This window comes from Palaemon carinicauda, chromosome 10, assembly GCF_036898095.1.
Source record: "Palaemon carinicauda isolate YSFRI2023 chromosome 10, ASM3689809v2, whole genome shotgun sequence".
Classification (NCBI taxonomy): Eukaryota; Metazoa; Arthropoda; class Malacostraca; order Decapoda; family Palaemonidae; genus Palaemon; species Palaemon carinicauda.
The window spans coordinates 81314339-81340975 of NC_090734.1; the positions used below are offsets into that span (position 1 = coordinate 81314339).

At 45.7% G+C, this 26637-nt stretch overlaps 1 protein-coding gene across 1 annotated transcript in view; it reads left to right on the forward strand.

The window, feature by feature from the left end:
- GlnRS (Glutaminyl-tRNA synthetase) overlaps window positions 1-26637 on the forward strand; it is a 281063-nt gene that overhangs the window by 30852 nt on the left and 223574 nt on the right. Inside the window, exons 2-3 of the mRNA XM_068381662.1 lie at window positions 3187-3354; window positions 18237-18373. Coding sequence (XP_068237763.1) covers window positions 3187-3354; window positions 18237-18373 — 305 coding nt within the window. The remainder of the gene's footprint in view (window positions 1-3186; window positions 3355-18236; window positions 18374-26637) is intronic.

A 26637-nucleotide genomic window follows, 5' to 3' on the forward strand; every position in this document is an offset into this window, starting at 1 on the left:
GCGAACTCCTATGCGAAGGGATCCGCAAAGGAGTTAGCCCTTCGGGCAGAAGTCCAAATCATGTTGGAGAAGGGTGCTCTGTAAGAGGTCCTCAACAGGTCCCCAGGCTTTTAGTGTCATCTCTTTCTTGAGAGAAAGGTGTCTGGAGGCTGGAGACCAGTCATTAACCTCTCAGCCGTGAACAGGTTTGTCAGTCTAACCTTGTTCAGGATGGAGACAGCCGACATGGTCAGACAAGCACTAAGTCCACAGGACTTCATGTGCACAGTGGACCTGAAGGACGCATACTTCTAGATCCCAATCCATCCGTCTTCCAGGAAGTACTGTATCTAAGATTCATGCTAAACCGGAAACATTACCGGTTCAAGGTGATGTGCTTCGCTCTTTCCATAGTACCCCAAGTGTTCACAAGTTTTCTCGCTTGTGTCAGTGTGGGCTCATAGAATTAGCATACTCTCCTAAGATACCTGGATGATTGGTTGATTCTAGCAGACTAGGCAGCGACCCTTCTTTGCTACCGAGACAAGCATCTAAGGCTTTGCTAAGATCTGAGGATCATGGTAAACCTCGAGAAGTCTTAACTGCTCCCATCGCAAAGACTGGTATACCTGAGCATGTTAATAAACACTGAAAGGTACAAAGTATTTCCATCAGATGAAAGAATTCAAAGGCTGAGGGAGGTAGCACAGCCCCTCCTCAGATGAGAAGAGCTTCCAGCCCAGAGCTGGTTGCAACTGCTCGGCCATCTATCCTCTCTGGCCCGTCTAGTTCCCAATGGACGCCTCAGGATGAGATCCCTCCAGTGGTGTTTCAAGTCCCAGTGGAATTAGTCGACTGATTCCTGGGAACTTCTAGTCCACATAGAACAACAGGAACAGACGGACCTCAGATGGTGGCTAACAGACCAAAACCTCTGCAAAGGGGTCGATCTTCTCGTTCCTCCCCCGGAATTGATGCTCTTTTCAGATGTATCAAAAGAAGGGTGGGGGGCCCCATATGCTGCACCAAACCATCTCAGGCCAATGGTCCGAATCAGAAAGGTATCAACACATAAATTTCTTAGAGATGATAGCAGCCTTCCTCGCCCTCCAACAGTTCCACCAGTACCTGGAAGGGCACTCTGTGGTATTAATGAGCGACAGTACCACAGTAGTAGTTTACCTAAACAAACAAGGCGGTACCTTTTCGTTGTGCCATCTAGCAGTAGAGATACTCAGATGAACAGCAGACAACTCTCAGAGAAGCTGCGAAATGGATGTCCGGTCACTTACGACAGTCCTCTGTTTTGGTATACAGTACCAGGCAAAACAATGTTTTGTGGTTGGTGTCATGGGAGGGATATCTCTCCCCTCGATGCCTCTATTCCCGTAATAGTGGAGTTTCTGATTTATCTTTGGGAGGAAAAGCACCTTTCAGTCTCAGCAGTGAAAGGATATTGCCCAGCCTTAAGTCTGGCCTTTAGACAGAATGGAGTGGACCTTTCCTGTTCGTTGGAACTTTCTTTACTCGTACAGAGTTATGAGATCTCTTGCCTCCAGTTGGAGATAAGACCTCCTCCTTGGAACATGGTTCGCGTCTTGAGTCTATGAACCATTACGTCATGCAACAGATCGTAATATCACTCTGAAGGCGTCATTCCTACTCGCTTAACGTCAGCTAAGAGTCAGTGAACTTTATGGTTTCTGGTACGACGTCGCCCATTCAAGGGGTTGGGAGAAGTGATTCTCGGTTTCGTCCCTGAGTTTATTGCAAAGACTCAAGATCCTAGATTCGGGAGCTTTCAGATTAAGAGTCGACGTTCTGTAACCAATTATTCGGATCAGTTGTTACTATGTCCAGTACGGATCTTGCGGTACTACCTTAAGTGAACAGCAGCAACCCAACCACAACCAACATCGTTGTTTGTTAGCTTGGGTAGAACTAAAAGGAGGATCACTAAAACCTGTTTCAGCTTTGATACGCAAGGTCATTGACTGGGTTATCAATCCTGAACATCCTCCGGCTTGCAGACCTAGAGCTTATGATGTCAGGGGTATCAGTACATCCCTGGCATTCAAATGCAACTTCTCCGTGTTGAAGGTTTTATAACCAGCTGTTTGGAAATTTCAACCTAAGTTCACAGCTCACTATCTACAGGACGTGACCCACAGGAGACTCAATACGTTTTCTATCGGCCCTGTGGTGGCCGCTCAACAAGGGGTTTAAAGTACCTCGGGCTCCTTATTGGACAGGTAGCAGTTAGTTGAAGGCATTGGTTACTCAGGTTAAGCCTAGGATGAAGGAAAGTGTGTGGGGGCCTTTTTTCCGTTTTTTCACCTTTCCCTCTCGAGGTACAGTACTATGAGTCCCTCTGCAAGTTGAGTTCAACTAATGCAGGTAATAACTATTTCCCTTGGGTAGCCTAGTATGATTTACTGTATGATATACTTGTGCATGTCCCCAATGCTTTCCGCGAGGTAAACATTGGGAAAAGTATGTTTCGTGTGTTCGTACATTCTTACCTAGATGCTCATATGCTATATCTCACATCCACTTTGCTCAGGCTGCTATCCTTCTCTATTGTATTGATAAGCGAGGTGGCAAGGATTCCCTCGATTACAGTCTAATACTTTACCAAACAAACCAGGGTCGATGACTATGCCAGTAGTTGGACTTATCCACCCACCTAAAGGTGAGTCATCCATTTATGAATAATGGAAGGTTTGTTAGTTTGGTGAACGTATAACAAATTCGTAGATAATTTGTATTTTTCCCTAACTAATACAAACCTGAAGTTATTTATACAAATTGTCCCACTGTCACATGTCCCCCGATAAGTCCTGCCTGCAAAGAAAGTGACTAGTTTACCACTCCATGAGTTTATATACAGGAGGCTGGTACCCCCTAGCCACCCCCTACCCAGTTGCTGGGTAGGTTTGCTACCTCGCACCAAAAAGTCTAATTGGCTACTTTCTAGCGTCGCCGAAAGAATATCCATTAATAAATAACTCGAGGTTTGTATTAGTTAGGGAAAAATACAAATTACTGTATCTAAGAATTTGTCATTTTAAATGATAAATGGAAAGGGTAGCTATATACTCCATTTTATATGTTTAAATGATACAGTATGTTGTAACATTAGTTCTTTATAATATATCAAATAAATCTAGTAAACAGCTCATAAGAATGTTTATTTTTTCATTTTAGGCCAAGGGTAAAGGTGATATAACCAAACCTGTAGGTAATCTACTGTATCATCTTGGCACAAAACTTCCTCAGCAGTTTCACAAGCATATACCCTTACTTGTCCTTTACGTTGTGGATGGTCGCATCAATCAGGAAGCTAAATTAACTGCAGCAATCAAGTTTGTCCAGGTACACTATATTGTATTATACAGTACTTAAAAATGCCTTTGTTCCTATACTAAATACAAACCATCGTCCTGTACATAGGAGAATGATAATAGTGAAACTGTAGTGAGGCAGTTGAAGATTATAACGAGGTGTCAACACCCGGCCGATAACATGAAGGCAACAGCTCACTGACAAACCACTTATAGATATCAGCCATCAGTGAGGATGGATGTTCTCTGACTGGGATATTGACAGCTTTTCTAATACAATCTTCATCTCTTTCCAGCATGTTTACAACTTCAAGTGCGACTGCTTTTGTGTTTTAGGATGCCCGAAGAGATGTGGAAGTGCTCAAGGGGGCTGCCTAAGACCTGCGGCACTTTTATGAGTGCTAAAAAGACAAGCCTTATCTAGATGCGCCTCACTTTTACCTGCCTCAACCGGATGCACATCAACCAGACGAGTCTCAATTAGTGCCTCACCCCAACGCGCCTCACACTTTATATGTGTTTCTTTCAGATGCGCCTCACCATTTTTCAAAAATTTATAATGGTGTTGAAGATTTAATCCTTCCATATAGGACATACATACATATACCAAGGCACTTCCCCAATTTTTTTTTTTTTGGGGGGGGGGTAGCCGACATCAAACAAGGGACTCAACCGAGTTTGGCTGGTACTGCTAGGGGTGCCACAGCCCACCCTCCCCCATTATCCACCACAGATGAAGCTTCATAACGCTGAATACCCTACTGCTGCTACCTCCGCGGTCTTCCAAGGCACCGTAGGAAGCAGCAGAGCCTACCGGAACTGCGTCACAATCGCTCGCCATTCATTCCTATTTCTAGCACGCTCTCTTGCCTCTCTCACATCTATCCTCCTATCACCCAGAGCTTCCTTCACTCCATCCATCCACCCAAACCTTGGCCTTCCTCTTGTACTTCTCCCATCAACTCTTGCATTCAGCCATTTTCCATTCTCTCAACATGGCCAAACCACCTCAACACATTCCTATCCACTCTAGCTGCTAACTCATTTCTTACACCCGTTTTCACCCTCACTACTTCGTTCCTAACCCTATCTACTCAAGATACACCAGCCATACTCCTTAGACATTTCATCTACACATTCAATTTCTGTCTCTCCGTCACTTTCATTCCCCACAACTCCGATCCATACATCATAGTAGGTACAGTCACTTTCTCATACAGATCTCTCTTTACATTCATGCCCAACCCTCTATTTTTTACTACTCCCCTAACTGACCCCAACACTTTGCATCCTTCATTCACTCCCTGACGTACATCTGCTTCCACTCCACCATTTGCTGCAACAACAGACCCCAAGTACTTAAACTGATCCACCTCCTCAAGTAACTCTCCATTCAACATGACATTCAACTTCGCACCACCCTCACTTCTCGTACATCTCATAACCTTACTCCTACCCACATTAACTCTCAACTTCCTTCTCTCACACACCCTTCCTAATTCTGTCACTAATCAGCCAAGCTTCTCTTCCGCGTCTGCAACCAGTACAGTATCATCCGCAAACAACAACTGATTTACTTCCCATTCATGGTCATTCTCGTCTACCAGTTTCAATCCTCGTCCAAGCACTCGAGCTATCACCTCTCTCACCACTCCATCAACATACAAGTTAAACAACCACGGCGACATCACACATCCCTGGCTCAGCCCACGTGACATCACACATCCCTGTCTCAGCCCCAGTCTCACGGGAAACCAATCGCTCACTTCATTTCCTATCTTAACACATGCTTTACTACCTTTGTAGAAACTTTTCACTACTTGCAACAACCTTCCACCAACTTCATATAACCTCATCACATTCCACATTGCTTCCCTATTAGCTCTATCATACGCTTTCTCCAGATCCATAAACGCAACATACACCTGCTTACCTTTTGCTAAATATTTCTCTGATTCATACAACCCCTACCTCTTCTAAAACCACCCTGTACTTCTAAGATTGCATTCTCTGTTTTATCCTTAATCCTATTAATCAGTACTCTACCATACACTTTTCCCACCACACTCAACAAACTAATACCCCTGAAATTACAACACTCATGCACATCTCCTTATATAGTGGTACAATACACGCACAAACCCAATCTACTGGTACCATTGACAACACAAAACAAATATTAAAAAATCTCACCAACCATTCAAGTACAGTCACACCCCCTTCCTTCAACATCTCAGCGCTCACACCATCCATACCAGATGCTTTTCCTACTCTCGTTTCATCTAGTGCTCTCCTCACTTCCTCTCTTGTAATCTCTCTCTCGTTCTCATCTCCCATCACGGCACCTCAACACCTGCAACAGCAATTATATCTGCCTCCCTATTATCCTCAACATTCAGTAAACTTTCAGAATATTCCGCCCACCTTTTCCTTGCCTCCTCTCCTTTTAACAACCTTCCATTTCCATCTTTCACTGTCTCTTCAATTCTTAAACTTTTTATCAGTTTCTTGTAAGATTAAAAAAAGGAAAGGCTACAGAATCATTACTTGATCCTGATGATGAAGAACCAATTCCATTGACGTCAGGTGTTACAGCAAGAAATCTCTAATAGAAGCTATGTCCTCATTAACAACGTGGTCATCCTCCTCCAACAACTTGTTTTTCACTTCCAACTACACCTTCTTTTGTATCAAGCAAGCAGAAGAGGTGCAAAGTTTAAAGTAAGGTAACTAACTTTGATGTGCTAAAATTACTGTAGCGCATTTATTAATACAGTATTTTTTTCAATATTAAACTTACCCGATAATCATGTAGCTGTCAACTCCGTTGCCCGACAGAATTCTATGGAGGGATACGCCAGCTATCACAATACTAGAAGGGGGTGTACTTACCAGCGCCACCTGTGGCCAGGTACTCAAGTACTTCTTGTTGACACCTCCTCAATTATTCCTCTGTCGTGCTTCCGGCAAGACGTTCTGGGATACGCTTATGGTCTTCGAGTTTATTCACGGATATTTGGTGAAGTATTCTCTCAGATTAACGGCTGTCGCTTTACTGGAAACCTTCTTATATTAGCTAGATAGCTTTTATATAGTCCTGATATAACGGTTAACGATTTTTGCTTGTTTTTGGAACCCCCTTTGGCTAACTCTTTGGATTACAAGATGTCTGACATTTCGCAAGCCCCCTCCCATAGACGATGTAGGTCTTGCAATAGGCGTATTCCGAAGGCCTCGGTAGATCCTCACACCGCTTGTTCTGACTGTAGGGACAGGCCCTGTCAGTTAGAAAATCGATGTGAGGAATGCGCCGGACTTTCGGAATTGGAATTTGTCCGTCTTTTAAAATATTCAACTAAGTTAGAGAGAGGTAGAGTTAGGAGGAGTTCTTCTCACTCTTCACTGTTTTCCTCACCTCATGATCCCCTACCTTTTCCTACCCCTGTAGTGGCTACCCCCGAACCTACTGTGTGCCCTCCGCCTGATATGTCAGTTGTTTTGCGTGCTATTCAGGCTTTAGGAGATAAAGTAGAGTCAGTGGTAAGTGACCATAAGTCTCTGATGGCCGAAGTTAAAGAACTGAAGGTCAAGAGTGCAGTGGGTGGAGTTAGTGCCAGTGCTGTGACGAGTGCTAGTGTCGGTGCAGTGCCAAGTGCTAGTGTTAGTGCCAGTGTGGTGCGTGAGGATTTTTCTGTGCGAGCCAGTCGTCCTCCCAGTCCGGGACCTCTTGCAAGCTCCCATGCCCAGGGGAGAAGCAATGTCGAAGGGCATAAGGGTTCGGCAGGCCTTGTTAGGCGCACAGAACTATCCTCGGTGGTTGCGGGCGTGTCTTCCAAAGACCGTCACTCCCACCTGCAGACGATTGAGCCCGTCTTATTCTCGTCCGCTGATCAACTGTCAGGGAAGAAACGTTGGTCTCAGGTCTCGAGACCGCTTAAACGTAGAGTCCAGTCCGCGAGTGCTCAGCCAGGTTGCAGTCATTGGCTCAGCTCTGACTCGCCTCAGTCATCTGTCGACTGTACTCCGCCCAAGAGGAGTAAGGTTCTGCCACAACAGAGCTCGACTGTTAAGGCTTTACCTCAATCTACTATCGTTTCTGCCGATCCCAAGTGGACTCTGCTTCAGTCCATGCAAGCACAGCTTTCGGACTTGATGCGTGAGTGTCGGGCTGAGAGTGTTGCACCTCCGCCTCCGCCTACACTCCCTCCGCCTGTTCTCGCTCCGCCTGCGCTCGCCCCGCCTGCGCTCGCTCCGCCTGGTCGCAGCACCATCTGCCAGGCGTACGATGTTGAGCCACTTTCTGAGTTCGCTGTTCCCAGTGGTGTTCAGCCTCAGCCTTCTTTAAGGCAACCTTTACTTTGGGATCAGGAGGATTATTCCACTCTTCCTCCGCCTCCCCTTGCTGCTCCACCAGTGGTGCAACTCTCGGTTGAGGTACAACAACCTCTCCCGTCCATGAGTCAGTCTGCTCAGCCATCGCTGCAGCGAGCTCAACCCTCCTCAAGGCAAGCTCCTCTACACCCTGGACTTGCGCCTCAGGAGCCTCAGCTTGCGAGAACTTTACCTTGTTCTGCGCAGCCTCAACCTCATCATGCTCCGCTCATATCACAGGAACAGGAACGTGCTACTCCGCCTCCGTCCTCCGCTCAGCAAGCGCAATCCTTGGGTTCAACCTCTCTTGCTAGGAGTCAACCTCCTCCACCCATGCGCCTTCCTTCTGCTTCGTCTGTTGTTCAGCCTTTGCAGTCTGAGCCTCAGGTTTTCCCTCAACAGTTACTGGAAGAGGAAACCACTGTTATTGTTCCTACCCGTTCTGACTCTGCGGTTCAGCATTCTTGTCCGATCTCTTCGCTACACTCTGGTGATGAGGTGTCGGATGATGAGGAGGCACACCTTGATCCCTCATCAGACGTGGACGAATCCAAGCTTTCTTCACAGTCTATTGATTTTCGTAAGGTCTTGGCTCTACTCAGGGAGATTTACCCAGACCACTTTGTCTCTGCTATTCCCCGCTCTCCGCCATCTGAGTTTTCGCTGGGCGTACAACAAGCTAAGTCCACCTATACTAAGCTTGTCCTAGCTAGATCCTCTAAGAGGGCTTTAAGGATCTTAGGGGAGTGGCTGCAGTCTAAACAACACCTTGGCAAGACTTCCTTCATGTTCCCTCCAACGAAGCTCACTTCGAAAGCGAGCGTTTGGTATGCCACAGGGGAAGCACCAGGCTTGGGAGTACCTGCCTCTGCCCAGGCTGACTTCTCAAGTCTGGTGGACTCGCCTCGGAGAACTGCTATGAGGCGCTCGAAGGTTTGTTGGACCTTCTCAGACCTGGATCACTTACTGAAAGGGATGTTCAGAGCATTTGAAATGTTCAACTTTCTCGACTGGTGCCTGGGGGCCCTCAGCAAGAAAACCTCTCCTGTGGACAAAGATTCTGCCATGCTATTAATGTCCTGCATGGATAAGGCCATCAGAGATGGATCGGGCGAGCTAGCGTCGATGTTTGTATCAGGGGTGTTGAAGAAAAGGGAACAACTGTGTACCTTCCTTTCCGCCAGCATTACACCTTGCCAACGGTCACAACTCCTTTTTGCTCCGCTCTCGAAGTTCCTCTTTCCCGAAGAGCTAGTTAAGGACTTGTCTGCTGCCCTGATACAAAAGGATACGCACGATCTTGTAGCCTCATCGGCTCGTAAGTCTAAGGTTGCCACCTCAGTCCCCAAGACTTATCGCTCCCCAGTGGCTGATACCCCTGCTACGAGGTTCATACCGCCCTTTCGTGGTAGAGCCCCCAGCCGAGGAAGCTCCCGTCCAGACTCTCACAGGAGCAAGTCTAGGAAAGGATCCAGGACATCTAAAGGAAAAAACTGACTCTCCGTTTCTCCAGACAACAGTAGGAGCCAGACTCAAGATCTTCTGGCGAGCCTGGGAGAAGAGAGGTGCAGACGCACAGTCTGTCAGTTGGCTGAGGAACGGTTACAGGATTCCATTCTGCCTCAAACCACCTCTGACCACATCGCCCATCAACCTCTCTCCCAACTACAAAGAAGAGGACAAGAGGCTAGCATTGCAACAGGAGGTGTCGCTACTTGTGCAGAAGAAGGCAGTGGTTATAGTCCGGGACCATCAATCCCCGGGCTTCTACAACCGTCTCTTTCTTGTGGCCAAGAAGACAGGAGGTTGGAGACCGGTGCTGGACGTCAGCTCTCTCAACGAGTATGTCACCAAGCAGACGTTCACGATGGAGACGACCAAGTCGGTCTTAGCAGCGGTCAGACAGGAGGACTGGATGGTCTCGTTGGACTTGAAAGATGCATACTTTCACGTTCCCATTCATCCAGACTCCCAACCTTTCCTGAGATTCGTTTTCGGAAAGGTTGTCTATCAGTTCCAAGCCCTGTGTTTTGGCCTAAGCACAGCTCCTATGGTCTTTACTCATCTGATGAGGAATGTAGCAAAATTCCTACACTTGTCGAACATCAGAGCCTCCCTCTACCTAGACGACTGGCTGTTGAGAGCCTCCACGAGTCGTCGTTGTCTGGAGAACCTCAATTGGACTTTAGAATTAATCAGAGACCTAGGTCTATTAGTCAATATAGAGAAATCTCAACTCATTCCCTCCCAATCCATTGTGTACCTGGGAATGGAGATTCGGAGTCAGGATTTTCGGGCTTTTCCATCGGCCCCCAGGATAAGCCAAGCCCTAGAGTGCATCATGAGCATGCTGAAGAGGAGCAATTGCTCAGTGAGACAGTGGATGAGTCTCACAGGGACCCTCTCATCACTGGCCCTGTTTGTCGAGCTAGGAAGACTCCACCTCCGCCCTCTTCAATTCCATCTTGCAGCTCATTGGGACAAGGGTTCGACTCTAGAAGCAGTCTCTATCCCTATCAACCAAGAGATGAAGACCACTCTCCTGTGGTGGAAGCACAACCTCCTTCTCAAGGAGGGTCTATCATTGGCCATTCAGACCCCCAATCTTCATCTCTTCTCAGATGCATCGGACTCGGGCTGGGGTGCAACCTTGGACGGACGGGAATGCTCGGGAATGTGGAACGAGGAACAAGGATTACTCCACATCAACTGCAAGGAACTGCTAGCAGTTCATCTAGCCCTGTTGAACTTCAAGTCCCTCCTGCTAGGCAAAGTGGTGGAGGTGAACTCAGACAACACCACAGCCTTGGCTTACATCTCCAAGCAAGGAGGGACCCATTCGAGGAGCCTTTACGAGATCGCAAGGGACCTCCTCATTTGGTCAAGAGGTCTAAACCTCACTCTGGTCACAAGGTTCATCCAGGGCGATATGAACGTTTCAGCAGATCGCCTTAGCAGAAGGAATCAGGTCATTCCCACGGAATGGACCCTCCACAAGAGTGTGTGCAACAGACTTTGGACCTTGTGGGGTCAACCTACCATAGATCTGTTTGCCACCTCCATAACCAAGAGACTTCCGCTGTATTGTTCCCCTGTTCCAGACCCTGCAGCAGTTCATGTGGATGCTTTTCTACTGAACTGGTCCCATCTCGACCTGTACGCATTCCCTCCGTTCAAGATAATAAACAAAGTTCTGCAGAAATTCGTCTCGCACGAAGGGACACGGCTGACGCTGGTTGCTCCCCTTTGGCCTGCAAGAGAATGGTTCACAGAGGTACTTCAATGGCTAGTCGACTTCCCCAGGACTCTACCTCTAAGAGTGGACCTTCTACGTCAACCTCACGTAGACAGGTTGCACCCAAACCTCCACGCTCTTCGGCTGACTGCCTTCAGACTGTCGAAAGATTCGCTAGAGCTAGAGGCTTTTCGAAGGAGGCAGCCAGTGCGATTGCCAGAGCTAGAAGAGTTTCCACTCGTAGAGTCTACCAGTCTAAGTGGGAGGTCTTCCGAAGCTGGTGTAGAGCCAATTCAATATCCTCTACCAATACCTCTGTGATCCAAATAGCTGACTTCCTTCTTCATCTTAGGAATGAGAGATCCCTTTCAGCACCTACGATTAAAGGATATAGGAGCATGTTGGCTTCAGTTCTCCGCCACAGAGGTTTGGACCTGTCTTCCAACAAGGACCTTCAAGACATTCTCAAGTCTTTTGAGACGTCTAAAGAACGTCGTCTTTCCACTCCAGGCTGGAATCTAGACGTAGTCTTAAGGTTCCTTATGACATCTAGGTTCGAACCTCTCCAGTCAGCTTCCTTCAAGGACCTTACCCTCAAGACTCTTTTTCTCGTTTGCCTTGCAACAGCTAAGAGAGTCAGTGAGGTTCATGCCTTCAGCAAGAACATTGGTTTCACAACCGAATCTGCAACATGTTCTTTTCAGCTTGGATTCCTAGCAAAGAACGAGCTTCCTTCACGTCCTTGGCCTAGATCGTTCGAAATACCTAGCCTCTCCAACATGGTAGGTAACGAACTAGAGAGAGTTCTTTGCCCTGTCAGAGCTCTCAAATATTATCTTAAGAGGTCTAAACCTATTCGAGGACAGTCAGAAGCCTTATGGTGTGCCATCAAGAAACCCTCGAGACCCATGTCCAAGAATGGGCTTTCGTATTATATAAGGCTTCTGATCAGAGAAGCACATTCTCACTTAAAGGAGGAAGACCTTGCATTGCTGAAGGTAAGGACCCACGAAGTAAGAGCTGTAGCTACTTCGATGGCCTTTAATAAAAACCGTTCTCTGCAGAGCATAATGGATGCAACCTATTGGAGGAGCAAGTCAGTGTTTGCATCATTTTATCTGAAAGATGTCCAGTCTCTTTACAAGAACTGCTACACCCTGGGACCATTCGTAGCAGCGAGTGCAGTAGTAGGTGAGGGCTCAGCCACTACATTCCCTTAATCCCATAACCTTTTTTAACCTTTCTCTTGAATACTTTTATTGTTGTTTTTATGGTTGTTACGGTAGGCTAAGAAGCCTTCCGCATCCTTGGATTTGGCGGGTGGTCTATTCATTCTTGAGAAGCGCCTGGGTTAAAGGTTTGGTAGAGGTCCTTTAGTAGGGGTTGCAACCCCGTGTACTTTGGCACCTTTGGGTTGATTCAGCCTCCAAGAGGAACGCTGCGCTCAGTAAGGAAGACGAACTTTAAATAAAGAGGCAGAGTAACGGTTCTATTCGACTTCCTTACCAGGTACTTATTATTTCATTGTTATTTGAGATAACTGTTATATGAAATATGGGATACTTAGCTATCCTTTAATCTTGTACACTGGTTTTCACCCACCTCCCTGGGTGTGAATCAGCTACATGATTATCGGGTAAGTTTAATATTGAAAAATGTTATTTTTATTAATAAAATAAATTTTTGAATATACTTACCCGATAATCATGATTTAATCGACCCTCCCTTCCTCCCCAGAGAGAACCAGTGGACCGAGGAATAATTGAGGAGGTGTCAACAAGAAGTACTGGAGTACCTGGCCACAGGTGGCGCTGGTAAGTACACCCCCTTCTAGTATTGTGATAGCTGGCGTATCCCTCCATAGAATTCTGTCGGGCAACGGAGTTGACAGCTACATGATTATCGGGTAAGTATATTCAAAAATTTATTTTATTAATAAAAATAACATTTTTCTATAAAATTGAAGCAGATTGTAAGAACTTTGACATCTAATGAGTCACTACAGGAAATATGTACGTAACTTTATATGGGGCATTTCTGACCTACGTCAAAGATTGACTTGATCTAATTAAATACGTAAGGCAGGTTATTAATGTATGGTATGTAAGTACCAAAGCCCCTCACCTATGCTATTGCAATATTGTTGTCATAAATTGGGACATAAAATCACTTTATGACATGGAAATATTACTAGGACTAAAATAGAACATGGATGACATAACTATACTGTAAGTTGATACAACAAAAGAGTAAAAAACAAAAATACAACTCCTTATCTTTACTCTTATGGTTGGTTTGTACACTGTTAGGGGCTTTGGAAAAGGTGGCGGAGCAAGATTAATGGGAGGAGGAAGCTGGAGTGTAGATACTGCTGAAGGTGAATCTAGAGAAGCTGGAGAAGCAGAAGACAACTCAGTATCCCTATCTGCTCACTTCATTCAATACAGAAGGAATGTTCTTACGGAAATCTGAGCAGAGCGACTCGAGTAGTGGCATCTGAGTGGTCTTTGAATTGTCCAGTAGCCAACAAAGTCCTGACTTTGTGGGGTTCCCAGACAGTGGACCTGTTCGCGAAACCCTTGAAAATCGGGTTCCTGTTCTAGTGTTCACCAGTTCTGGATCCCCAGGCCCTATAACAGGATGCTTTCCAGCAATGGTGGGACAACATTGATGTTTACGCTTTTCCCCTGTTCTGCCTTTGAGAAGGGTGCTCAACAAGTGAAGATCATCCGCAACTTAGCAATGACCCTTATAGTTCCACTATGGCATCATGCAGAAAGGTTCCTGGACCTTCTTCAGCGGCTGACAAAAGTCCCGAGAGAACTCCCTCCTCGACACGATCTACAGAGACAACCACACGTGAACATCTTCCACAAAGCCATAGGATCCCTACATCTTCACTCCTGGAGGCTATTCAGCATCTCCTTACACAGAGAGGCTTTTCGCAGCAAGTTGCGAGCTGGATGTTCCAGATACCTCCGAAAATCTTCAGCTGCCGTTTACCAGGCTGAGTGAACTGCTTTCCCTGCTTGATGTCGTGGATGTGGTATCTCTCCCCTCGATGCCAGTTTCCAGCAATTGCAGAGTTCCTTGGATACTTTCTAGAGGAAAATTCTTCATTTCCTCTTCATTGGTATTCTCTCCTCATACGGAATTTCAAGCCTACCTGTCCTCAATCGGAAGTTAGACCTCCTCCATATAATGTGGTTCGTGTACCTCAGTCCCTGAAGGGTGCCCCCTACGATCCAGGATGCCAAGCATTGGATCTTCACCTGACCTTGAAGTCGGTTTTCCCGCTTCCGTTGGCTTCAACTAAGAGAGTCGGCGAACTCTATTGGCTTTCCTACAATGTTTCCCAATCATGTCGATGGGGAGAGGTAATACTCAACTTCGTTCCTGGGTGTCTCCAGACAAAAATCTGGTAGCAACGGATCCCAGATTCGAACTCTTCCTGATTGAAAGTCTTCGTAGTGTAACCAATGATCCAGATCAACTGCTACTTTGCCAGGAATGAGCTTGAGGTACTACCTAGAGAACTACAGGAGCTCGCTCCTGAGTGGTTGCACTCTTCGTCAGCTTGGGAGAGGTCAAGAAAAGGATCACCAAGAACACTATCCCTGCATAGATTCGCAAGGTTATAGACGGGCAGTGAATCCTGATCTTTCTTCTCAGCCGAGAAGACCTAGAGCTGATGACGTTAGGGGCATGAGTACGTCCTTAGTGTTTAAGAAAACTACTCTGTGATGCTGGTGTTAAATCAACCTTCACCGCCCACTTCCTGCAAGACGTGATCCACAGAAACATAGAGACATTCTTCATTTAGCCTATGGTGGCTACCTTGGGCTTCTTGATGGACAAGTAGCAGATGGTGGAGGGCAGAGTTTGCCCGGGATTAAGTCTGGGACGAATGATAAGATTGACTTGATCTCTTTTTCTTTCATCTTTCCCTCTTTTGGGGAACAGTACCTATGGTATTCTGCAAGCTGGCCTCTGCTGTCTGCAGGTAAAACCATTTCCCTTGTGTGGGTATGAGATATGTATACTTGTTGTATCCCCATACCCCCTGGAGAGGTGGAATTGAGTAACTGCTATGGTTGATTCAACGATTCCTGCGTGGCTGATAATTCTTATCTAGACTAGTCACACTGCTAGTATCACACAATTACACAGAATGCTCAGGCTGCTAACCGTGCTTTGCACAGAATTTAGCGAGCTGTCAGGGTTTCTCCCTGTTACGTGGCGGACCACGTATGGAAAAACCCTGCGTCAAAAACCAGCCAGTTGGTTTGGATTTTCACCCACCTAAAGGCTGAGTCTTTTCCAATAAAGAGCGTAAGGTTTGTATTCTAGTGTCGAACAAATGACAAATTTGGAAGAAATTTGTATTTGCCCTAACCATACAAACCTGCAGCTCTTTATACATATTGGCCCACCATCAGCTATCTGCTGACAAGTCCTGTCTGCAATTAAGACGATAGAACACAGGTGTGTGTGTGTGTGAGCAGGGTAGCCAGTTAACCCCCCTACCCCACTGCTAACTACCGGTGTGGTATTGCACCTCACTAAAAGTCTTATAGCTAGTTTTAGCTTCACCAAAAGTATATTCTCTCAAAGAGTTACAGGTTTGTATAGTGAGGAAAAATACAAATTACTTCAAAATTTATCCTATTTTTATTAATAATTCTTGTTTTGTAGCCTTATCTGATGTTAGGGGTTATAAGTTTTCTTGAAATTCCATTAGAAAACTTAAAAAATTTAATGCATAACCCCTTGGGGTTATAGCATCCTGCTTTTCCAACTAGGGTTGGAGCTTAGCAAGTAATAATAATAATAATTTATAGACACTGGGAATGCAACGAGTGAATTTCTTCTGTTTCTTATCCGAAAAATGGTTTTAATTCAAGAGCATTTTAGTTTGCAAACTTGTTCCCAGACCAAATTGAACTCGTAGACCAAAGTATGACTGAAGTAAGCGTAGCCATGGATGGTAAATCTGCAGATATTGATTGTTGACTGTAAAGAAAAAAGTAAGTAAATTGTCCTGGCAGGTACTACGGAAAGGTGTATAGGTGAACAAAGTACTGCATTGAGTGTTGAATGTAACACTATTATAGTAAGAAATAGTAGGGTTGCAACTTGTTGCTAAATGTAGATGGACTAAATGAATTTGATGGCTAGTATTCATAAGAAGGTCAAATGGGAAAGTGAGCGAGTTCAAACACCATAAAGTGGAAAACCAGGTCTTAGAAGGGGTTGAACATTTCTTTTACCTTAAGTTGTGAAAGCCTATTGGAAACATACCTGCTTGCTAGCTGCTGAACTGGGGTTTGAGATCCACTCAAGTTGATACTTTCATTTAGTGTCAGAAACTCATATTGTGAGCTAATGATGGGGGTTTTGATGGAGCCTATAGGTCTCTCTGTTGAGTCATCAGCAGCCATTGCCTAGCCTTGCCGGGTCCTAGCTTAGGTGCTGATCATATGTATAAAGGCCGATTCACACGACCCGTTTTCTTTCCGACAGGCTGGCCGTCGGTTAAACGGCGTCTAGCTTTCTTGCGTGTATTCAAATGCAACTGTTCACACGACCCGTCAGCGGCCCTCGGACGTCAGCCGTCCGAGTCGGCCCGGCTTTCTTTCCAAGAAACCTCGTCCGGTTTGACGGACGTTAGCCACCCGTCCCAACCAACGGATGGATGATGTTTTGTGTGAACGAGGACCTGTATCGTACCCGTTCGTTTCGTGGCATACAACCCCGACTTTTCCTCATAGTATAGAGTCATAGAAATTAGTTTGTTTGTTGTTGACACCATGTATTAGAGGTTAATTGAACTTTTTCAAGGGTATGAGGAGATGTTTGACATGGCAAACAAGATGTATAGAAATAATTTACATATATAAAAGATATGGAAAATGACTGGAGAGGCATTAAATAAAACAGGTGAGTTTATCGCAGTTTTAATATTCTTGGCATGGTGCATAAAGCATTATGAAGTTGCATAACTTAGTTTATCAACCAACATCTTATAGTGTCAAAATTATCGTAATTTACTCTGTCCTAACGTGACAGAATCTAAGTAAACAATGAAAACCGTGCACTGGTAAACAGATACGGAACGCCTCGTGTGAATGTACATTTCGACGGTGGTTAGCCACCACCCAGCCTGTCGGAAAGAAAACGGGTCGTGTGAATCGGCCTTAAATTGTCAATCTCAGGCATTGTCCTGCTACAACATTGTCACTGTCCCTTTCATCTTCCTTTCATGAGTGCCCTTTAAAACCGTTAAACACACTCACTTGTGTAGCAGATATTGAAAAAGAAGTAAGAGTATTAGTAGTAACATCAGCCTTAATGAAGTGTAAGCAGTTCCTGGAATACTGTAAATAAAAGTACTCAATGCTATCTGTAAACAACAACAAGGCTGCATGCATAAAACTTGAACTCTCCTATGCAACAGAAACTTTGTAGCTAAAAATGTTGGTATATGGAGAAACCTTACATTATTTTCATTGTTTTTTTTTTTTTTTTTTTTTTCATTACCATCATAATTATTTTCAATGCACGTGGAAAAAATTTATGATACGATGTGGCAATGAAATACTCATATTCAGGGCAAAGATTCCGGTGGAAGATTATCATGTACCATATTATGAATCTGGAAATTGCAAGTAGATATATGGTGTCGAATAGATGGAAAACAGACATATCTCAAAGACTCAGATGGGTTTGAATATGTTAGGAAAAGTTTGTTGGAAAAGTACTGTAGTAGGTATGGAAGTAAACAGGACAAAGACTTTCTATAAGACCCATAAAGTCTTAGATAAATGTTATGCGTGAGGATATAGAGCAGATGAGAATTAAGGTTAAAAGGGTACATGTGGATTACATGTCTAATGCCATAAGAGAAAAACTGAATATATAAAAGATGATAAAAAATCACCATGTAAATGTACTCCTAACTATGACTTGGGGAATTAGTTGTGAGTAGACTATATTTTCTACATTAATTCACTTAAATCTCATTCTTACAGAGGATTGACAGGAAATAATCCAAGTACTGTACTGAATTGCTGATTTAGTGGAGCTTGGACATCAGTTTCTTCTTTTATTTTTTATTTAAGTGACAACAAAATTGAAGTTTGTAATCCATATGAATGTGTACAAAATTGAAGTTTCCTTTCTTATATTCATGAGATCTTCCCATTGCTTAACCACCATTTCCTTAGTTTAACCACTTATTGTAAAGGTAATTTATTTGTATCTTTATAAAACTGGATAATTATTTTAGGTAATTCTTATCATAACAGAATAGTGTGTCAGGCAGCATCAACATTGAAGAATTTGAGAAATCATGTGGAGTTGGGGTAGAAGTGTCGCAAGATGAGATTGAGGCAGGTGTAGCAAGTATTATTGGGAAGCATAAAGAACCATTACTGTCTCAGAGGTATGTAATGTATGCTGTCAGTTTTATTTTAAAAATTAAGTACAGTAGATAATACTAATAGGTTTATATGAAATATAATTGTTCAAAGGAATTGCAAACTGTAACTTTCCATTACCTGTCATTTCTGGTAGATTTATTCCAGATTTCAAACTTCGTCTGTTAGTAGCAGGGGTCAATGTCTATGATGAAACTGCTTTTTTCATTTTCCCGTTGTTGGACTTAAAACACGTGAGGTTATCTATGGCCTATTCCTAATTACAGTACGCTATTTTATTTGATTCCTTTAACTATTGATCTGTCCCAGGATCTAAGTGGAGTTCAATGTGGAAATATTCATTGTAACGTCATTATTCATATGTTGCCTTATTCTTTTGCCATGGTTGCTGCCTTGTTTCACACCTTGGTCATAAAACACTTAAGAAAATTAACATCATTGCACTTCTCAGGAATGCCATTAGTGCTGGCATTTAAATTGATAATTTTATGCTCTGGACTAATTTTATTTTGTTCATAGTTTTTGTTTTGATTTTGTAGTTAACACAGTTTTGATATTTATGTATCGTTGGAAACCTGTTCTTTGCAATACTAATCAGGGTTACAATGAGTATTAACTGAAATTCTTTTGTTTTACCTTTTTGGGCTCAAGCCATGTCGTCCTGATGGAAGTTCCTAAAGGGTAGCTTCCTTGGGTATATTATAACTACGGCGATATTCCCAGAGAATTTACCTTAAGGTACCCAGAATTCTAACTCCTGGAGCGAATATCCCTAATAAAAGAACCAGGGATATCGCGAAATATCAGAGGACGTATTCTTGACACGCCACATAGCAATCTGCACCCCGAACAGAGTTAACACTTCGAAGGGGTCAATTGGCAAGAAAACGAAAACGAGAAAGAAAGGAGAGCCGCTCGTTTCGTAAGCGTGCATTGCGCCGCTCACGGCGCCATCTGTATTCCTTTTTGCGTAGCTCAACAACTCGGTGTTTTTTCCCTGTGTTTCTCGCAATTCTTGGGTTATTTCAACTTATAATGCTTTCTCCAACTTCTGCTTCTGATAAGTTGAGTATTATTTCTTTTATGTATAAATGTAAGCTCTTGGTAATTTTAAAAGTGATTTGATAGTGCTATCGTTGTTACAAGAGCTGTTGCCTATCGGAGGCGTCCTGGACACTGTCGCTCGCTAGGTATGAGTTATTTAGTTAGCCAGAGCGACGTTCCCGGCTGTTTTGCTTTAATAATTTTAGCTGTTTAGCGTTACATAGGATTTCTTTATATGATGCTTTTAGTATTATTTGTCTTGGCGAAGTATTCGCCGATTCTGGCCTACGCTAGACCGTGTAGCCTAGTCGTTTGGCCCTAGTACTTTCCTGCATGATATTCAGATTTCCAAGTGTTTTAAAAAATTTTATTGAAGCTTTAGGCAGTTTTATACATTTAAGATTATATTGATTTCTTCCAAGATAGTATACGAGTGAGTTTCGGTGATTTAGGTAATCGATTCTCTTTGCGCCTAGGCTAGTTGTCTATGGGCCTTAGTATACTTTCTCACACTCCCCGGTTGCTCTCTTCTCTTCGGAGAAGGTGTGCAATCCCTTTTCCTCTGTTTAAGCCTTGGGCTTAACCCTAATGGTTTATCTGAATTGACTTTAGATACAACTATATTAGGGTGTTTCTGTTCCTTCCTGTTTCCAGTAAGTCTGGCTTCAGGGAGGGGGCAGGACATCAGAGTTCTTAGTCTGAGTCTGTTGATGTCTAGCTTGTGGTTGAGATTCCCTCGCTAGACTGACAACAGACATAGGAGGCTTAGCCTCCTTAGTTCACTTTCGAAGGTTTCTGTACGAGATGGTTCCTTCTTCTTGTGATCTAGCAGACTAGTCCTGTGTTGTTGTTCTTGGTGTGGAGGATAAGATCCTCTTTTCTGTGAATAACAACGCCTTCCTTGCTTTGGTTCCGAGGGAGTTGGTAAGTATTGCCGGCCTCCCTCCTCGGATCTCCCCTAGGCTAAGATGAGTTTTCTTGGCTGCGGGTGATTCATTATTAGAGCAAGGTTGGCAGGACCCTCTTCTCCCTTTCCCCCTCTTTCCTTTGTGATGGCCTAGCCATTGCATTCCTGTCCGTCATTCTACATCTGTACCTAGCATAGGTTAGGATGTGGGGTTGACTCAGTCCCTTGCCGGCCGGCAGTGCGTGCCGGCCGGCCGGCAAGGGTCTTCTGCTTTGAGTGCTGCCCAGACCTCCCTTGGTCTCTCATACATGTTTGTCTGTAGAGCCAGATGGCATTGGTCAGGAAGCCTGCAGTTATATTCTCCCCTTCCTTATGTGCATTCTTTCGGGTTGCCGGGTTAGGAGGTAGTACAGTCTCTTATCCCGGCATCCATTCTGTTTTTCTTCTAGTGTTGTACTCTAGCCCGGCTGCCGACCTGAGTGGCCGGCAGCCGGGCAGTCGGAGTTCTCTGGTTCTTTTGCTGCCGGCCGGCATTGGTTGTATACCTTTGCCGGTCGGCTATATATCACACCATTGTCTGCTGGCCGCTACGATTGGTGGCCGGCAGCCGGGTGCTATCTTGTGTAGTTGCCGGCCGGCACATGCATTTGAACCAGCGTTCTTCCACCTTATAGTTCTTATGTAGTATACTTTGGAACTAGTTAAGGTGTGTGCCGGCCGGCCGGCACATTACCTTCTATACTGTAGCCAGTATTTTTCAGTATATACTGTAGGGAGAAAACTATAGTATAGTATTTGTTACAACACTAAGTTTTTCTAACACTTTTGTGTTGTCTCGCACAACCCTTTGGTGTAACCTTACAGATAAAGAAAGTGAGTTCTTTCTTGTCTACTATCCAGCATTTTAAAATCATTTTTTGGGTGTGAGCTACACCTGTTTCCTCTGGAAACTATTCATTGGTTGCTCTAGAATAGATTGACCATACGATTTTATTATCTGGAAGGTTGCAGCAATTGACTGTGCGGGAAATACAAGTGTGTGTCTTTCCTTTCTAGTTTAGTTGTGCTAAGCTATGTATATCCAGTGATACGTAGTTCACTTGATACTCATGGAATTTTCGTCTCTTTACAGGAGGACCATCCGAAGTGTGGAAGCGTTTTCTGCAACGTCCGCAGCAAGAACTTCTGCGGACATGATTTGTGTAGGAGGCACGCAGCATGCGCAGTCTCCAAAGGTGATCTCCGGTATTGGGACCCGCAGGTATGTACCGTGTGCACAAACCTGATTACTGAGGCTTTTGATTCCCCTAAGACGGCGGAGTCAAGGGACGCAGCAAGGGAGAAGCTTCGTACCTGGGTAAGGGGCTTTCAGAAGAACACTTCTGGGCCCTATCTTCCAAGTGAGAAGATGAGGGCTTACCTTTTCCCCAGGGCGTCAGCTGATGCAGTGATTCCCCAGCCCCAAGTGGAGATACCAGTGGTTCAGATCCCTGTGGATTCTGAAGTCGCGGACGCCCTGCAGGACATCCAATTGGACGATAGGGTGTCGGAGGTGTCCGATCGTCTGGAAGATGACCTTCTGGCAGAAGACCAGGATGAAGAGCAGGCTCCAGACAATGAAGAGGAAGAGGTCGACGAGGTGTCGGCTACTCCGGTTCAGGCCACTGAACCTATTCCCTCAACATCGTCCTCTCTCCCAGAAGAGCTGGGAAAGACCCTTTCCTCCATCGTTGGAATGATCCAACAGATGCAGAGGGAGAATAATGAGAAGGCGGCTGCAATGGAGCTGGAGATGCGGAGACTTGCAGCATCACATGGGCCCCAGAAGAAGCTCAGCGTGGAAGACCTTCCCTTGTGCTCAGATGTTAAGTCTTGGAAGTATGCTGAGCACATGCCTATGACGACGGGAAAAATCGTCATTTTGGAGAAGTTAGGCTCAGTCCCCCTTGAGGAGGTGGAATTCTGGCCCAGCAGGGAGTCGTATCCGGACTGTTATGTCCGTCTAAGGAAGGAACCAGCCTCAAAGGAAGAAACAGAGCCGAAGGAGGTCATAGTTTTGGACCACGCTAAGGCTCAAGCTTTATTGTCAAGCTTGATGAAAGAGAGGGGCTTCTCGAACTCGAAGGTACCTGCTTTGAGTAAGAAGCACCCTTCCTTTGTGTCCTCTCCTTCTAGAGCCTTCCCCTTTATGCAGAAAGGGTTTACGGCTGTGCTGAAAGCAGTCGAGGCAGGTAAGCCATGCCCCTCCTTGGAGGAGTGTAAACCTCTGTCTTTGGCCCTACCCATGGACCACAAGGACTGGAAGGACGTCCATCTTACCTTCTCAGTCGGGAAGTTGGAGGCTGATATTGCCGGACGTCAGTTCGGTGAGAACCTCCCCAAGCTGTCTGACTTTCTTTTGCGAAGGGAGCTTGAGACAAAAGAAAGACTTGCTGCCTCAATGTCTCATCAAACAACTCTGGAGACAATGGCAAGTGACCCCAAGGTCCATGAGATGTTCATGGTAGTGGCTAAGACACGCCTAGTCACAGTGACGAAAGACCTTTATAGCTTCGTCAAAGCTAGGAGGGCTTGTAGGGAGTTCGTGTTCGCCTCGAGCCAAGGAAGCTAATCTCCTCCAACATTTGGGGCAAAGACCTCTTCCCTAGTGAAGCGGTCAAGGAGGTTGTAGATAAGGCCGCCACGGAGAATAGAAACCTTCTCCAGAAGTGGGGCCTATCCCTCAAGAGAAAGTCTTCCCTGTATGAGGGTCCCCAACCAAAGAGGAAGACTAAGAAGACTAGGCTACCCTCTCGACCAGCCAAGCCATTCGGACAGCAGCAGCAACAGCAATTTCCTATGCCTACAGTGCCCCAGACGGTGGCACAAACCCCGACCACGTACCAGTGGGTACCCCAAGCCGTGTCGACGCAGTCTCCGTCATTTAACCCAGCGTTGGAAGGTCAGTCAACTACCTTTCGAGCGAAGCCTAGAGGAGCAGCCAGAGGTTCGTCTAGACGCCCCTCAAGGGGGAGCGGATTCAGGGGTGGTCGCGGTCAAGGAGGTAAGGCCTCAGGGAAACAGCAGTCAAAGGGAGATGATACCGGTAGGAGGGAGACTTCAGAATTTTCGGGATCGGTGGACCTTCGATCCCTGGGCCCACAGCCTACTCAAGAATGGACTGGGTTGGAGCTGGTACAGCACTCCACCCCCGTGCCCTCGATTTTTCCAACACTCCACCCCCGTTCTGGAGGAGTACATTCAAGAACTGTTGGAGAAAAGGGTAATCCGAAGGGTAAAGTCCATCAAATTCCAAGGGAGGCTGTTTTGTGTTCCCAAGAAGGACTCTGAAAAACTCAGAGTCATTCTGGACTTGTCGCCACTCAACAAGTTCATTGTGAACTGCAAGTTCAAGATGCTAACACTGCAACACATAAGGACCTTACTGCCCAAGAGGGCATTTACCGTCTCCATAGATTTGTCAGACGCCTATTGGCATGTTCCAATCAATCGTCAACTCTCCCCCTACCTAGGGTTCAAGCTACATCGAAGACTCTACGCCTTCAGAGCCATGCCATTCCGGCTAAACATAGCCCCAAGGATCTTCACAAAGCTTGCGAGCGTAGCTCTCAAACAATTACGCCTAAAGGGAATCCAGGTGGTAGCCTACCTGGACGACTGGCTAATGTGGGCAGCATCCAAGACAGAATGTTTGCAAGCTTCCCTACAGGTGATCCAGTTCCTAGAGTATCTAGGCTTCAAGATCAACAGAAAAAAAGTCTCGACTTTCTCCATCTCAAAAAGTTCCAGTGGTTGGGAATCCACTGGGACCTAGTGTCACACCAACTCTCCATCCCGGCGAAGAAGAGGAAGGAGATAGCTGGTTCTGTCAAGAGACTTCTAGATTCCGAAAGGATATCAAGACGCGAACAGGAGAGAGTGCTGGGTTCTCTCCAGTTTGCCTCAGTAACAGACCCGGTGCTAAGAGCACAGCTAAAGGATGCAACCGGAATTTGGAGAAGTTATGCAGTAAACGCGCGAAGAGATCTGATAAGACCAGTTCCGCTTCGTCTACGTACTCTTCTCAGGCCTTGATCCCAAGTCAGGCATCTAAAGAAGTCAGTACTTCTTCAGCCACCTCTCCCCTCGTTGACTATTCACACAGACGCCTCAAAGGAGGGGTGGGGAGGTCATTCTCATCGGAAGAAGGCCCAAGGGACTTGGTCCAATCTATTCAAGACATTTCACATAAACTTTCTGGAAGCTATGGCAGTACTCCTTACCTTGAAGAAAGTCTCCCCTCGTCGCTCGATCCACATAAGGTTGGTGCTGGACAGCGAGGTGATTGTGAGATGCTTGAATCGACAAGGATCGAGGTCACCACCACTCAACCAAGTGATATTGGCCATCTTTCGACTGGCGGAAAAGAAGAAGTGGTACCTATCGGCAGTTCACCTTCAAGGAGTCCGCAATGTGACAGCGGACGCTCTATCCAGGTTCACACCGATAGAGTCGGAATGGTCCCTAGACGCAGGATTATTCTCCTTCATCTTGAGTCAAGTCCCAGAACTGCAGATAGACCTCTTTGCGACGAAAGACAACAAGAAGTTACCCCTTTACGTGTCCCCGTACGAGGATCCCTTGGCGGAAGCAGTGGACGCGATGTCCCTCGACTGGAACAGATGGTCCAGGATTTACCTGTTCCCTCCTCACAACCTTCTGTTGAGGGTCCTCAACAAACTGAGATCTTTCAAGGGAGTAGCGGCAATAGTGGCTCACAAGTGGCCGAACAGCGTGTGGTTCGCTCTGGCATTGGAACTACGGCTGAAGTGTCTACCGTTACCAGATCTAGTTCTGACCCAGCGAGTTCAGAAGTCAACTGTCTGCGCTTCATCACAGAAAACCCGGAACCTGCAGCTCATGATTTTCTTCTCCCTAGCGGTGAGAAAACGTTTCGGGATTTCGAAAGACAGTATAGACTTCCTAGAGGAATATAAGTGCAAATCTACTAGAAGGCAATATGAGTCATCTTGGAGGAAATGGGTGGCCTTTGTCAAGGCGAAGAATCCGCAAAAGATCTCGACGGACTTCTGCTTATCTTTCTTCATCCACCTCCATGATCAAGGGTTAGCAGCCAACACAATATCAACGTGTAAATCTGCTTTGACAAGACCCATTTTATATGCCTTCCAGGTCGACCTCGCTAACGATATTTTTGATAAAATTCCGAAAGCCTGTGCCAGGCTCAGACCATCAGCACCTCCAAAGCCCATTTCATGGTCTTTAGATAAAGTTCTTCATTTCGCTTCGCTGTTGAACAATGAGGAGTGTGCTTTAAAGGATTTGACCCAAAAACTTATTTTCCTATTTGCACTCGCGGCGGGGGCCAGGGTTAGTGAAATTGTAGCCCTCTCGAGAGAGGAGGGTCGTGTTCAGTTCTTGGATGGGGGAGAACTGAACCTGTTTCCGGATCCTACGTTTCTCGCCAAGAACGAGTTACCCACCAACAGGTGGGGTCCCTGGAGAATCTGCCCTCTGAAAGAAGATGCATCTCTATGTCCAGTGGAATGCCTAAAGGTCTATCTTCGTAGAACTTCAGACTTCAGGGGTGGTCAACTATTCAGGGGAGAAACATCAGGCTCAAATTTATCACTGAAACAACTTAGGGCGAAAATCACCTATTTTATTCGCAGAGCGGATCCAGACAGTTCACCCGCAGGTCACGATCCGAGGAAAGTTGCCTCATCCTTAAATTTCTTTAATTGTATGGATTTTGAACATCTTCGTTCATACACTGGCTGGAAGTCTTCCAGAGTGTTCTTTCGTCACTATGCGAAGCAGCTGGGTCCAACGGTCTCTCCTGCGAGTGTCTCTCCCCCTCGGGGGAGTTCACTAACAGAGACTCCTCTTTGGAGGACTGATGATGGTGCTCCTGTCCGTGGTCGTCTTCATCTTCAGCCGCAGAGGATCCTCCTCGACGAGAACAGACCGTTGCAGCTGCTTCGCTAGACCTTTCTGCAGATCGTTTGCGATCTCCGACACCTGCCAGACCTTCTTGTCTTCCATCTCCGTTCCTGGATGCAGATGAGCAGTGGGCGCCACTCCACCCCGTTTTCCAACGGGCACCGGTCCCTTCGGGGCAAAGGGCTTATCTCACAATGTGAGTAAGTCCCTTTAGTGTCAGGTTTTTACCTGTGCAACCTCGTTCTGCGTGCGCGCAGTAGTTCGCAAATGCTCTCCTGCTGTGGACCAGACTTCTGCTGAATCAGCACTCCAGCGACCTCCTGTAGCCGAGTCTCACCGTAGATCTCCTGATCGCCAACACTTCTGAGACCTTCT